The sequence below is a fragment of the Embiotoca jacksoni genome, unplaced genomic scaffold, assembly GCF_022577435.1.
Source record: "Embiotoca jacksoni isolate LCO1_2020_lvr unplaced genomic scaffold, fEmbJac1.0.p SCAF_5, whole genome shotgun sequence".
Lineage (NCBI taxonomy): Eukaryota > Metazoa > Chordata > Actinopteri > Embiotocidae > Embiotoca > Embiotoca jacksoni.
Genome location: NW_027185403.1, coordinates 17,841,241 through 17,856,766, shown reverse-complemented (window position 1 = coordinate 17,856,766; position 15,526 = coordinate 17,841,241). Strand labels below are relative to the sequence as shown.

The 15,526-nt window shown below is 40.3% G+C and overlaps 1 protein-coding gene across 1 annotated transcript; it reads right to left on the bottom strand.

Annotated features, from left to right (window-relative positions):
* Positions 1-1,192: 1,192 nt before the first annotated feature.
* Positions 1,193-13,590, bottom strand: LOC138211232 (LON peptidase N-terminal domain and RING finger protein 3-like). The gene is made up of 12 exons (XM_069170973.1): positions 12,791-13,590; positions 9,990-10,108; positions 9,769-9,891; positions 9,546-9,650; positions 9,235-9,430; positions 9,066-9,150; positions 8,624-8,738; positions 8,017-8,138; positions 7,320-7,478; positions 7,072-7,234; positions 6,784-6,933; positions 1,193-6,141 (listed from the first exon to the last, which is right to left on the bottom strand). Exons 1-12 carry the CDS (start codon positions 13,488-13,490, stop codon positions 5,983-5,985), a joined length of 2,196 nt encoding a protein of 731 aa, XP_069027074.1. The 5' UTR covers positions 13,491-13,590; the 3' UTR covers positions 1,193-5,982.
* Positions 13,591-15,526: the final 1,936 nt, after the last annotated feature.

Sequence of the window (15,526 nt, the reverse complement as noted above, 5' to 3'; positions counted from 1 at the left end):
TGGCTACATTCATCCTTCTTTCGTCTCTGACCAGTCTCTCTGTCCCTGAGAAGCACCTACGTAGCACTATGCTGCCGCCACTTTCACTTTATCATTATGTTATTGAGTGTTGTACAAATGCCACTTTTGTCCATTTAAATTAAATCTACAATTCAATAAAGTGGGCTTAAAGCGAATGGGTCTGAATACTTTCTGATGCAGCCACATGTCAGAATGTGAGGGGTAATAAAGTAAAAGTAAAACAGTCAGACCAATCTGTGCACTTGTTTTGCATAACTAACTGCAGTGAGCAGCTTGAAACTATAAAAACCAGCTGCTATTTCTAAAGATACAATAAAACATTATTATTAAAACATATATTTGCTTAAAAGCAAAGCAAGAGTTTTAATGGTTTTGCTAAATACATTTATTTGTTCTTTTGCCAATAGTCAAATTACAAGTCTGATATAGTCTCATGTCTGTATGCTACATATGAAGCTAAAGCCAGAATATGGTTAACTTAGCGCAGCACAGACAGTTTTATATTCAGCTGAAACAAAGAAGATATAAATTGTTAACCATTGAATTATTGAACTTTAGAGGTGCTGCTTGGAAGATTTTGTTTGGACATAGCGAGGCTTGTTGTTTCCCCCGTGGCTGCTTTACTGAAGAATGGCAGTGTAACATGGAAGAGGACCTGCTCCCTATGTAGATATGAGGGGCTCATTATACCACATCAATTCTTCTTTCATGTGATTGTATACTATACAGAGCCCCCTAAAACCTACACAATGAACCTTTAAGAAACCAGATAAGCACATTTTCCCAAATGTTGACCTATTCCTTTGAAGGTTTGAGGCACTTGGAAACATTTACGATCCTTTAGTGGAGAGTGTAATCTTTTTTTATGGCTCTCTTAGGTAAGTCCATCATAACAGCTTTAAAGAAAGGCTGTATTGTTTTGAAACCTGCCACCTATCCCTGTATGAAAATCCGGCGAAATTTTTGTTTCAAAATTTTATTGAAAACGCTGACTCACTGAAAACGGCAACGCTCATAGACTTGTGTTTTGAAAGTATTCATTTGAGATGAAGCACATGATTCATTGTGAATTATTGAACACAAACTCAGTCATGTAACAAGTAATCTGAACTGCTACGTTCTAACACAGCCGACCCTGAAGAACAGAAAGAAAGGAGACGTCAGACTCATGTCCACTCCAGTTCGTTCAGAATCCCAAACAGGATCGAGAACACAAACCTTTTGGTTTATTCACAAGTTGTAGCTTCAGACTGTACATTTGCAAACGAACGCATACTAAAGTTTTACTGTCAAAAACAGACATGAACAGACAACATCAAAGATGTCAAGACACACATACATTCATCTTGTGTGAATACACCTGGACGCATTTAGAGGCCATGAAGTTCTGGGGGAGTTGAACAACCTTTAAAGGAGGCAGGCCATTTAGTAACGGAAGTCAAAGCAAATATTTGACAATATCGGGAGCGCTTGGTGTTTTTCTGTAAATAAAGATGAAGATTTCTAGAAGTTACCCAGAATGTTTTATCAGAGTAGGTTTAGGCAAGACAGTTACTGCCCCTGAACGCAGCACTTAGCCTCAGACACTCCTTTAATCACTTCAACAGAGGCCTGTCATTGATTTTGTTTCTAAGACGCTGCTCAAAGTGACATATCAATAAGTGTGACGTGTTTAAAACTGAAGATGTAAATTTATATTTACATTTGAGTACTGAGAGAACTCTGATGATATACATTGTTTAGACTCTCAGTTATGTACACAGTTGAAACAACAATCACAGGGAAAAAAAATAAAAAATCGGAAGCATCATTTTTCTTTTTCTTTTTTTGGAAGTTCTCAAGGAGGATGCCAGAGGTAGTTACACTTCCTAAAAGGTCAGTGGTTGAATCCTTAAAGGTCAAGATGTCACTGGTCAACAGACATTCATCCAAGAGTTAATGCATAGCTAGATGTGCGAAGATCTAATAGATCCAATTTCTTCTGCACTGTTGTTTGTTTCAGTCACTGAACAAACTGGAAGCAGGGACGTAGGATGCTCTGTTAGGCCAGCACTAAAAAACAATGAAGGAAATGTTCGTGGCAGGTCGTCAGCATGATCACAGTTATGAGATTGGAGTGCTACAAAATAAATGACACTGCTAAACACATTTAAGGAATCAATACCTGAGGCTGAGTCAAATGCCACTGTATTCACATCTCAACCAGATCACAGCCTAATACTTGTGCTATCTAATAATAAACAACTTTGCTTCTGAAATCACCTCTGAACCTACAGAATCTCTTCAATGGCAAAACTATTCTCCCATTTTATTATATTTGAAAAAAACACACACAAAAGAAAATAAATAAATATGCGCAATCATGTTGTTTGCCAGCGTGTGAAACAATTATTTGAATCTCACTGGTTTTGGAATATTGTGACAGTATATTAGCAAAGTGATTAGCTTTGATAATATCACACTGATTAATTGAAACCATCAGTTGTGTATTCTTGTTCTATGAACTCCTTTACATTAAGGAAGTCTAATTAAGCACATTTTTACATTTTGGGAAGTATATTTGCTTTCCTGCCAGGAGTTAGGTGGGAAGTTTGTTTGTATGCTAAATATTCAGCCAGCAGCAGCTTAGTTTATGTTAAAATGAACACTGGAAGCAGAGGAAACAGTCTCCTGGTTAAAAATCTCTAAAGGTCATTAATTAACATGTTATTCCTTATTTATTTAACAACTCAAAGTAGAAAAGAGAAAGAAAGAAAAAATGACAAATTGTGGTTTTAAGTAGGTTTACATGCTGCTAGGCTACGGAATTGGTCTCATCTTCATCCTGGCAAGAAAGCAAATTAAAAAAAATCCCCAAAAGTTAAAATAGCCCTAAGAAATAACGTAATGTTTTTGATATTTGATGTTTAACCCGAGATTATCACACACTACCTTATCATAATTTCCATTGCAGTTAACATGAAAATGGAAGAAGTCCGACTTAAGGCACTAGAACTGCTGTCACAAATTAACAATAAATCTCGGATATCAGTCTTAATGCAAAATCCAATACATGTGAAGTGATACTTCATCTTTTTTTTGCTTATAGGGGTGGGGGGCTTCTGGAAAAACTCCTCATTACTGTTTCGTTGGGAACTTTAACTCATGTTGACACATTGTGAAAATGAGAGCATATAGAATTACATTTTATGTGAATTTTCCCTTTACTTCAACTGCTTTACATCGATCAGGATATAGATTGTTCTATGAAACTGAAATTTATGAAAGTGATATGCTTTTACTCTGATGTACGTTTAAATGTAATTGCTGTTCCCTTTCCTGTCCAGTTTGAGCTGACTCGTCATAACTTTTTAGCAGTTTATAATATTGGCAAACATTATGGTGGCAGTTATTTAATTTTCAGGAATACTTGTTAGTTACTACAAACGCCTATTAAGACAAACATATCGCGTTACAATTTAACACTTGGGGAATTACAAAATAGATTATAATGCCATATTTGCAGTAAATGGTACAGTATTGCTGTTTGACTCCATGTCATATTGCAACCATCGGACTGCAGTGAAAAACTGAAATAGTGTATTAATACCATATTAACAAATTATTTCCAGCTTGACATGGCTTTGGCCCTTTACAAAACAAGAAAGGTGGATGGTTTGACATGATACTCGCTGTACTATTACACATGAAATCAGGAGAGACAAATACAGCAAAAACTGAAGAAAATCATAAAATACAAAGAAGCTGATTAACATAGAAACATGTAAAATCAAACATGAATATAAAATAAAAAAAATATTGAAAGGCGAAGCAACAATCTCTTTAAATTTTTCAGAGATCAGCTTTTGCCACTTAAAAATAGTCATGTCACAGACATCAGCAAGGCCTCAATATTTTACCATTAGCATATTTTTCCTCAAAAATATGTTTGCAGGTCTTCTCAAAAGGGGCTTCTGTTGTTTGTTTTTTTCAATGTATACTGTTGTGAAAAATGAGTTTTGAATGAACAACTTTCCATAAAAGGGGATAAATGAGCCTTGCATGTAAATAGGTAGATAGATAGATGTAGATAGAAGGCACTGGCCTTTACTCATAACATACTTCAGCAACACTCCCATGAATGGAGATCTTTTGCTGTTGTGTCGGCCTGCTACAACATGCAGGCAGGTTACATCACACTTTAGGGACGATGTTTACCACAGTAATTCAAACCACCAGAGCATTTAGCTGTGTGGTAATCCAAAGTCTTTCGTATTCAGACTACAACATACTGAGGCATGTCGTGCTGTTTATTTCCCTTACTTAAATGGAAGTGCAAACTAAGTCAGAATAAATACTGAATAAATACACTTAACAGATAATGGCATCAGAAATCCAAATGTTGGTGGGAATAATTCCACTGCTAGTAGCTGATAGTGTCTCTTTATGCCTGTACAAGCATCTCAAAGGTTACTGCCAGCTCGGGAATCCAAATATGTTTAAGTCAACATGGCTCGGATAATGACCAATAAAAGCACCACGTAGATTTGGGTCACCAATGGTCTAATAATATATGTTCTGGGAAGGAATCTGCATGCAACATGAGTTCCCAAAGTTTCTCCTGTGCAGTCTTCAGTGGCAGCCATGTTGGCTCCATTATGTTCCCCCATTCTGGTTGTGTAAATTATGTTTTTGTGAGTTATTGGTGACAGGAAGGGTCAGATTTTTAAGCAAAAAAAAGCCTTTGGAAAATGAGCAACTCAGCATCTCTCTCATTGCAAAATGTAAACAATGTCACTGCATGCATAAATAATGACAAAATAAATAATGAAAAAAAAAATCGAAAACATAAAAAATGAATGAATAAAACACAAGAACACGAGCCTTAAAGCAAGCCAATGTAAAGGTTCAGTCCATTCTTATTCAGTTGGATGAGAAAAAGAGAGAAATGGAAGGAAGTGATTAAGGAAAGAAGAAGGAAGACAGAGGAGCTGTCAAAACTGATTATTACAAAATACCTCACAAATGAGTAAACACTCAGGTTTATCTGTAAATAGGTTTTCATTCAAAGGATGAATTAATTTCTAAAATGAAAATAATAATATTTAATGCATATTATTATCATTATTATTATTATCATTATTATTATTATTATTATCATCATTCACTCGATTGTATTGAGTGCATTTACACAAAAAGGCAGATGTATAGTTTGGTCTCTTGCAGAATTTATATTTACATTTAAAGACATACAGTAGGGGACATGATTGGTTGCTTTAATAGCAGTTGCTCTTTGCAGTAGATGAACTTGATGCTTTTAAACTGCGGATATTTGCTTTGATTTAAAACTAAGTTCAGACAGGAAGCTCAGTTTAGTTGGGGGGGTGGAGGGAGGTGGAGGGAGGTGGGTGATAAATGTCTGTACTTTAGTTTTTCTAAGAAGTCTCACCACTCAGCTCAAACTGCAAAGTGTTGCAAGAAATGCAAGAAGAAGAGCAGAGAACTGCAAACATGGAAAAGAGCCAGAAAGGCAAAAGTGGGATCTGGACAGATGAAGACACAGTTGTTCGACAAACTTAGCATGTGCGCATTAGCTTTGTTGCAGTGAAATACAAAGTTGTAACAGAACATGATGATTTTGTTTACACCCACATTTCGACACACTCGAAAATTATAAAGACAGTTTAAGAAATCAGATTTCTCTGCTGTCTGAACGTAGCTTATGTCTGCTAGCGTGCTTCTCTGTATGATGTGAAGGGAATATAATGCATTAAAGATGTTTATCTATTCAGATCTACATTATCGTTGTTGTTGATTTTTATTTTAAGTTTGCTGTTGATGTGTCGATGAAATCTGAGCTACAACAGGGAAGATGCAACCAAATCCATGTCAGTTCTTTGTGCATCAAAAGGAAGAGCAACAGTTCAACTGCTGCTTTGGGGACGGTGTGTGCGGGGCATGTGGTTACTGCATTTGTCCCCGTCATCGGTGCCTGTTCTGGGCCATGAAGAGCAGCACCTTGCGGATGCCGCTGAGACGGTCTTTCAGCGAGGTGAGGGCCAGGAAGGGGAGCTGGGCTCGGCCCTCTAAAGGTAGAACGGCTAGTAGCCACCAACACCACGACGGGCCGTTAGGACTGGCCTGCAAGGAGACAGAAAGGTGGAGAGAACAATGAGAGGGGTTTAAAGACTAAATTAAGGGAAAAGAATTCTGGCAGTTTTTAAACTGGATCTTATTTTTCATATCTGCTGTCCGAGTGTGGGCAATGCTAACTTCTGACATCTGTGGTAGAGGCTCACAAATCGTGACTGTGGCAAAATATACAAGCCTCCCAAAGATTTCCAATAAATCAGTCCTTTTAAAAGTTGGCTTCTGACAGCAGATGATCAAATAGCTAGTTTGCAAAGCCAGCAAGTGGCCCCAAAAGATGCTAAAGTTAGCAACCATGGCTAATCCAGGTGGCTAATTTCTGTGTTGCCTTATATCAGTCATTAACAAGATTTGATGGTTTGCGAAAGACTATGTTTCCAGTTGGTAGTCAAATGCAAAGTCAGTATGATCCCTTGTCAGACTCAGATTACAAATATCAGAATTTTACAGTGATTCCATGTATTTTCCATTTCCTGATCCATGTACATTTACCAGTTGTTGATGGGTATAAATATTGTAACTCATAAAAATCACCATAGTTTTCTGAAAAATTCCCCAAAGTCCCATTATATGTAAATGCAATTTACAAAGAAACATTAGACAGATTAGAAAGACAAAGAAAAACGTGTATACCTGAAGTTCAGAGTCTTTCTCTGGCATCGGTCCAAAGTGTCCTTCAATGCGTTCCTTCTGCTCAGCCTTTAGAGAGTTGACCCAAACCAGGGCCTGGTCATACACTGCATCATGGAGAGACTGAAGCTCACACTCTGCTACACCCTCCACCTGCACACACACACACACACACACACACACACACACACACACGCACACTCTTGAGCTATAACATCTGGTAAATCTCTATAAAGCCATTACTTGTCCAGTCCACCATCGTTCTCTGACTAGCTCTCCATGAACTCCTACCTTCACATCTTCCAGGTACTCTATATCAGCCGTGTTGTATCCGTCCCTCTCGCTGTGCTGAATGACTTTAAATCTCCGCCTACCGATCGTGTCCACCACTGAGCGGCCGTCGGAGAAGAACTTGACAGCACGAATCTCCAACAGACATCCATAGTCAGCGAACCTGGAGGCAGGAAGGAGGAAAAGGGCGCAATATTTAGTTTCCTGGATTCATCTTCTCAAAATAAAACACACAGTCTTGCACTCACCCTTTGAGGTTGTCTCCCAAACACATGCCAAAGCAGTTGGTTCCCGTCTCCATGCATCGGCGAATCATCAGTCTGTAGCAGGGCTCGAAGATATGGAGGGGACATGGCACAGTGGGGAAGGCCATGGTGCACACAAATATAGGCACATTCTTGTTGAGACTAAAAAGACACAAGAAAAAGAAGAAAGTGTTTATTTCGATGAGTTATAGCTCAAAGAAATCTAAACAATTTTATTATTTTCATATATTTCTCATATGTCCCAATCCCAACTTTCTAGCCAATATGAATCAAATCTAAATGTATCAATTTTATTTCCCAAAAATGTCCCCCTACACCTGCAGCTGACCTTCAGGACGGCTGGCTGCTGTGAGTGCATCAGTTTAAGAGCAGTTAGACAACACAAGTTTGCATCGGCCTCCAGGAAAGTGATACCTGATGCCTGACATGACGTACGCTAAGAGGTCAGTGTGTCAGATGCATGTTGTACAAAATGTTTTGCAGACTAAATTTTTCCAGCCGTTTTAATTTTTTGTATCTACTGTAGGTCAGTAGGTCAAACAAAAGGGCGGGATATTCAGATTATTAATGTCAGACAGAAACTATAATCTGTGAGAAGATCTGATGAGAGAAAAAAGACAAAAACAAAGCAGAGAGAACGAGTGAGAACCGACAGTAAGACAGTGTAGCACAAACTTACTTGGAGAGCTCAGCCATCTCCTCCTGGTGGATTTTCTGTCTTTCCATGAGCTCAGAGGGAAGATACTTAGAGATCAGGTTCTCCATTAGTACCGTCTTACAGTATTGCCTCTGGACCAGGTACTGGAAACAAACACAGACAGAGAATAAACACGTTATCAGATGCAAGGAATCAGGGAGTTCCCAGTTTTCATTTTTCATGACATTCATGTTAACAGCCCGCTGTATGTTTGTCCCAAAACATCATGTTTGTCCACCTGGATTCTACATCCAGAAATCAAAGACATGGTTCGATATCAGGGCTGATAGCGAGCTCATTACGAGAGCAGGATTAGAACTACGTAAAATAAACATAATATAATTTTGAAATTCAGCATTTGTAGTTACAGTCATCCAGTCTTGTGGCTTTATAGCTCTGCCATTCAGTTGGCTTTCATAAATATGAGTTCCTCACAGTGTGGTATGAATTTTTTAAATGAAAAAAGAGAGCACACTGATATCGGATGTGTATCAAAAGAGAAAAAGATGGATCTACACTGGATTCCCTTAAGTTCATACTGAGTGGACTGTTAGGTGTAAAACTGCAGTGCTTCAGTGGAGTTTTGTACCTCCGACAGCTCCTCTTTACAGAGTGGACACTTTGCGTTGTGGTCCAGACACCTTTCCAGACACTGAAGACAGAAAGTGTGACCGCACGCCGTCGTCACTGGCTCGTAGAACAGTCTGGGTGGGAAACACACAAATACACAACACTGCAAAAACCGTGGACACAAAAGTACAAGCAACACAACACGCTAACGCTGAAGAAACTTTGTACTGCACGGTAAGATTTTGTGTATCATATCTTTTCATTGCAGGCTGCATCACTGTCAGTGGCAGTTTATGAAACCTCACACAATTGCTAATTAATTTATAAGATGGTGTGGTTCTTCTAAAGTTTCACTTAGACTGAAGTCAAAGAGAACAAGGTCTTTTTTGGAGTGTTTTAAGTTCTAGATAGACTGCAGAGCAGAGCTGTTGTGTCAGTTGTGTAAATCAAGTAAATCTCACCTCATACACAGAGAACACTCCAGATCTGCCGGGTCCAAGAGGTCACCCACCGCAGAACTCAAAGAATCCGACTCCTCTGTTGGCTCTAAATGCAGACGTTATCAGACAATGAATAAGACACAGATGCTGTAGACAAGGAGTGTGTGTTTGTGCGCAGCTATAAGCTCACCAGATTTGGATCTCTTGTGATCCTCAGTCCTCTCCTGTCCTTCCTCCTCCACCTCCTCCTTCGTGCTCCTCCGTTTCCGTTTGAGGAGGAAGCAGTGGTCGAGCCTTCGTACCTCTGGATTCTCCTCAGACCACTCGGGTGCAGAGAGAGCGGAGATGAGACCGGACTCTGAAGACGACGAGCCGGGACTGAGGCTCTGAGGGAAGAGGGGGACAGTGAAGAGAAAAAAAAGTAAGGAGAGAAGAAACTTTAGTTTGATGTCACACTTTGATTTGGATTGTGCTGACTGTCAGAGGTGGAGCATGTCTCACCTGGAAGGAGTTTTTGATGTGTGCTCTGGAAGACAGTATGTTGGAATAGTCTGAGATGTGTTCAGGGACCTGATCTGTGACCGGAGCCAGAAGATCACAGAGGAGCTGCGAGAAGACAACAAGCAATGATGAGATCTTTTTTTTTTTTTTTTTTTTTTTAATGAACAACTATGATGAGTTGCTGTGAGGCGGTGTGTCACAGAGCAACAGCTGTCTTGTTTACCTTGTGAGCCTCAGTCTTTGCCAGCCTACAGTCAGGCTCTATGGACAGACAGCCCAGGTACTCTCTGAGAGCCTCCTCCGTCCTGCCCAGCGTCACCAGAGCCTGGGCCTTACGAACATGGCCCTGCAGGCAGAGGGAAAATGTATGCTATATTTTCACAATTTACTGATAATAGAAATAACAAATTGTCTGTCAGCTGTCTGTTTGTCCCTCTCCCATACCTTGGACCAGTGAGGCATCAGTCTGCAGGCCATCTCAGCATCTCTCAGAGCCTTTTCATAGCGCTTCAGGCTGGAGTGGATCTGAGAGCGGTTACTGAACAGTATGTGGTCCAAGGGTGCTGAGGAGAACAAGAGGGAAAGTTAGTTAGTTAGTTAGTTAGTTAGTGAGGAGGTGAGTGTTAAATAATAAGAATAAGGTTGCAAGGTTTTTTTAAAGTAAAAAAAAAAAAAAAAGGCAATTCTTTCCCCCTAAGCCCAGAGGGATGAATTGTTTGTTTTATCTAGTATTTCATACAATTAATTGGGAAAATAAATGGAAGATGAATTGATAAATGGAAATATGTTCTAGTTGCAGGCCTAAAAGGAATACTGCAGAAAAGATAAAGACATGGTTATTGATTGATCTGTCAATAATTTATAAATCAATAATTAATTATTAGTCTAAACAATACCAGAAAATAGTGAACGATGTCTATCAGGATTTTCCAGAGCCCAAAAGTCACATCTTCAAATTGTTCATTTTGTCTAAACAGTCTAAAATCTACATAATATTTTAATTACATTGGAGTAAAACAGACAAGCATCAGGTATTTCACATTTGAGTAACAGCAACCAGCAATTATCTGCATTTTTTGCTTTATTAAATAAATTGTACAATTAATCTTTTATCAAAATACAATTTGACCAACTAATAATATATCTGTCTATTATTAATGATCTGTTTCAGCTCCCTTTCCAGAAGCAAAAACCTAAAGATACACTGTAAGACTCCTTACCTCTAAACTGAGACTACTGTTTCACAACCTACTGCAGAACTGAAAAAAAGAAACATGGCCACTACTGGTCTTTTTCTTTTTTTCAAATGTCTTATAAAACTGAATCTGCTGGTGATATAAGGTCTCATGATTTACGTGTGACACAAGGAATGTTTAAGATGGATCATTTTCCACATTACAAAACGTGTTATGAAAAAGAATTGCTGTCTTACAAAACCATGCAGCACTATCAAGGTCACCCACATTCCAGGTTTCGTAACTACAAAAACTTATGCAAATGTCGCAGTTAGCCCTATGGGAATCAGAGGGAAATATTTTCCAGGCTTATGTCCGGGTGGAGGAAGTAAAGCACCGACAGAGATGACAGTCAAATGGAAATGGAGGATATTACTTTATATGACAAAATGATATTAGCTGAACTACAGGTTGGAGATGTAACATGCAATAATCACACATAATATCTGGACAAGTAGGACAAAAAAAAAAACATTGTTAAGCACTGTGCTTACTGCAAGCAGCTTTATTACACGTGCCACACACACACACACACACACACACACACACACACACACACACACACACACACAGGAAAAATACTATGCCTAAATCCAGCTCACAAACTAATTTTGAAAAACAGCCAGTGCTGAGCTTTTGTGCAAATACAGTTCATGGGGCAGTGACCTTTATGTTATTCTTTGTTGATCATGATTGATATAAACACTTTTGCCGAATCACTTTGAATAACATGGGGGTGCACACTCAAGACCTCAAAACAGCCCGGGACAGTCACAGTCTAGTACTGTGGGAGCAACCGGACTCAACAACAGTGAGGCCTCTGAGCAGCTACAATGCCACACTATCTGAGATATCACTGTCCTACTGTCATACGAGACTACATATTGTCTTGTGATTGTTTATATTGTAATACTGCCATATAGCATAATTGTTGTCTTTTTTGGTTTTAAAGGCTTCATTACAGTAAAATTATGTCATTTTCTCAACTTACCACACTGATCTAGCTCTTCTGTTATTTGCCTTTAACCTCTTAGTCATTACATCCACATTATTGATGACTATATATCGAAAATCATATATTGCAAATAATTTGTGAAAGCATTAATTCCTATACTATAGTTGTAGAGGTATTTGGTCCAAAGCATCATGATACTTGGTTTTGTCCATGTAGCCCAGCCCTACTTTTAAACTTACACAACCAGCCTATAAAGTGACTGAGCTGCAGCAGCACAGCACTGTGAAGTCAAATGAGATCAGGCCAAGTATCCCAGTCACTGAAGACTTGCCCGCCTGCACCACAGATTTATTAATTTCTCTTTTATTATCACAAATTAGTTCAAACACTGCAACCATCCTGAAACAAATAAACGTCAACCCTAGAAAGCAGCACAAAGATGTTTATGCTTCATTTATCTTACAGAGGTCAACTTTATTCTAATTTAAAGATGTCTGGAAGAGCATATGGAAATGACTTCAGTGCTGTAATCCCTGTCTGAAGGTCGCAGCTCACCTGTTTTATCACCATACAAACTCTGCTGGTATAAACCTCTGGTCTTGCTGTTGGCATCGGTGTGCCTAGTGGTGACCTGCAATAATACCCTTGACCCGCATTTGCCTGATTCATTGTCTGACGTTACACAATGAGAGCGCTGAGGGAGGCGGGTTATGTGCTTACGCAATGTTTGGTCCAGTAGCCCAGCCTACATAACCCTGTTATCCAACACATGGTAATGTGGCTCTCGGATGCCAGCAGAGGGCCTGTTTGACGTGCTCCTGTTATATGACACACTTATGAAACTCATAAGTCAGTTATACAGTATGTTATAACTGTGCCTTAATATTTAATTATGGTTTCATATCAAGACAGCTGGCATGGCTCATGTTCTGAACAACAACTGAAAACAAGTTGCAAAACTGTGCACAGCAGCCCAGTTATACACGTATGCTGAAGGAAGCATGTTCTGTAACACAACCCACACATTTAGTAGACATAGTAGTTTTGTGTCTTACCTATCAGTATGGCTTGGTTATATTTCTCTAGCGCAGCCTCCATCCTCTTTTCGGTGTAAAGTGCGTTGCCCTCCCGCCTCAGCCGACCGGCCTGGTGCAGGCTGGGGAACCACTTGGCCAGCAAGTTACTGAGAACCACATTCACCCTGTAGCTCTGGACGTCGGCCACTCTGGAGCTGTCCCTGCACTCCTTGCACCTAACCGGCCGCTCCTTCTCTTTCCGCTCCCTCTCCAGACACTTTTTACAAAAGCAGTGTCCGCACGACAGAGTCACAGGCTCGAACAGAAAGCTCAGGCATATCCGGCAGGTGAAGTCCTCATAACCGCGACCTGTGGCACCAACAGCCGGGCATCCAGCTGCCACCGCCGCCCCTGCCTCCTCTCCCCTCCTCGGGCTACTGTGTAGACTGTCCCCGTCGTCCTGCCTCCTGATGCTCCCCGACAGGTACTCTATGAGGTTGGCCAGGTGAGCCGGTCTCAGCAGCTCTATCTCCGAGGCGTGTCGGTACACATCGAGAGCTTCGGAGAATTTGCCCCCATACGCGAGCGCGTCAGCCTGCTTCACCATCAGCTCCTGCCGGCTTCGTGGATCTCCGAGACACGTCAGCTGGCACTCGTAGATATCCGCAGCCAGGTCGAAGTTTTTCGACTGGAAAGCCTCTGCTGCAAGATGCAGCATACTCTCACTCTCGGTCCCCATTCAGAGCAGCTTGTTTGTAGTCTGTAGTCTATCCGTGTGGAGCATGTCTGCTCAGGACCACAGTTGCCGTTTGCGTCCTCTGACGGGAAGTACTGACTACGCTGACTGCACGTTAGTGGTCGGGTCCAGGAAGTGCCGATATTATTCTCAATGGAGCAAGGGGAGGGGAAAAAAACTGTTATGTAAAAGTTGTGTCATGTGACCGCGCCCAGCTGTTCTCATTGGACGAGTTAAGAAAAACTGTTACAAAACAATCGGCCATGTAACAGTTTGAGTGTCGGGGCAGGGGGCAGGAGCCTGTCTGACCTGCATTCATGGCCCAGTAAACGGTGAGGGTCAGTGTGGGACCGCGGGTGGGGGCCATCAGGGGTTTTATGGAGTTTTATACACAGTCTATGGAGGTCAGCCGTGGAGGAGCAGGAGCTGGAGGGTTTCCAACATAATTATTAAATTTACTGGTATTACATTTCTCAAAGTTATTCCAGGGAAATAATAAGTAATCCTGACCCACTTCACCACGAGTTTCCTCGTCTGTACTCTGGACTGTGACCCCCCCTAACAGTTACCAAGTGGATAGATCAGTGAAATATAGTGCAACTATGTGGCAAGTCATATGTAGAAAATGTTATATTTGTTTTTACAAAATCGGAGTTTGTTGGTCTGTGGTTGCATACATTTTATGTAAATCAGTAAACCGTCTATTCATGGTGACAGAAATCAAACCGCAGGAACACCAAACAGTGGTCAGTGCTGTAGCCTGCTTTGCATGTTAAGACAGTCTGAAAACAAATGGCCAGCTGATGTTGTACAACATTGCTTCAGTGACAGACGTCTTTTCAGTAACATTTCTTAATGTAGGATTAAGGATTAAGGACTCGTCGGTTCGGTTATAAAACTGTTCTGGTGCTCTTTTTCAAAACTGGTGGGGCAAAGTCATTAACACCGTTTTGGACATTGTCCCCCTGTTTTAATGCCGCTAACACAAGAAAAATAGCAAATGCGTGACATGCAGACAGCCTCTGTGACGTTTCTGTTATGTGACTGCAAAACTGCTTCGCATAAGATTTTTAGTGGCAATCTTAAAATCTCAATAGGATTATTACGTCTTTTATGGGTCTAACTCGGGAAAAGCTATACAAAGAGTTATGGCACGCATATGGGCTCTGAGGACCGTTTACATACATCATTGCAGTTTATATACATCGTCGTTGTATAGATTGGGGAATTGAATGCTTCTGCTCAAGAGCACTTGTATAGATGCAGTCTCAGAGATTTTACAAAGATTTTACATCTGAAAACAAATCATTTAATCATCCGTAACAACACAGAAGGATGTCATTGCTCCTTGTCACTGCCAGAGATCATTTCGCTGGGTGTCAGATGAAGCAACGTAAGATTTCCAGTTATCAAACTGTGAATGTGTGTCGGTTTGATAACTGCGACAGCTCCTCAGAACTTTGAAGTTTAGCCAGTCATTAAAAGTGCATCAAAGTGTTTGCATAAGGACACTTACCTACTTACCTAGAATTGTGTTAAGTGAGATTGTATAAAGCAAAATATGTCACCTACATTGCTCGTTGTTGTTTTATGATCCTGTACGTATCTATAACGAGTGAGTTTACAAGGAGTCGTTGTTGACTGCAAGTGCACGACAGGATTATTTAAATTTACAGTTAATGCTGTGACCTATTCTCTATGTTGCAAATGAATGAATGAATAAAACTCATCTTTGCTCATGAAGGTGCTTCGCTGCTGCAGCCGGACTCGATCTGGAATGACCAGTAGCTTATGGTGGTTAACATCAGATCGATATTTCAGGGCAAGTAACATTACTGAGTGAGTTTTTGACCTGCTATCTCCTTCCTACGTGCAGCACTTCTTGGCTACATTTTAGCGTTTGACGTTATCCTGTAACTGTGACTTCAGGCCAAAGTGGGTGGGGTTCAAAACTCACTACAAGGCTAGAATTAGAAGTAGGTAATGGTTAAGGTTAGAGTTTAATGACTGCAGCTGAGGGATTGCCCTCCAAATGGTTC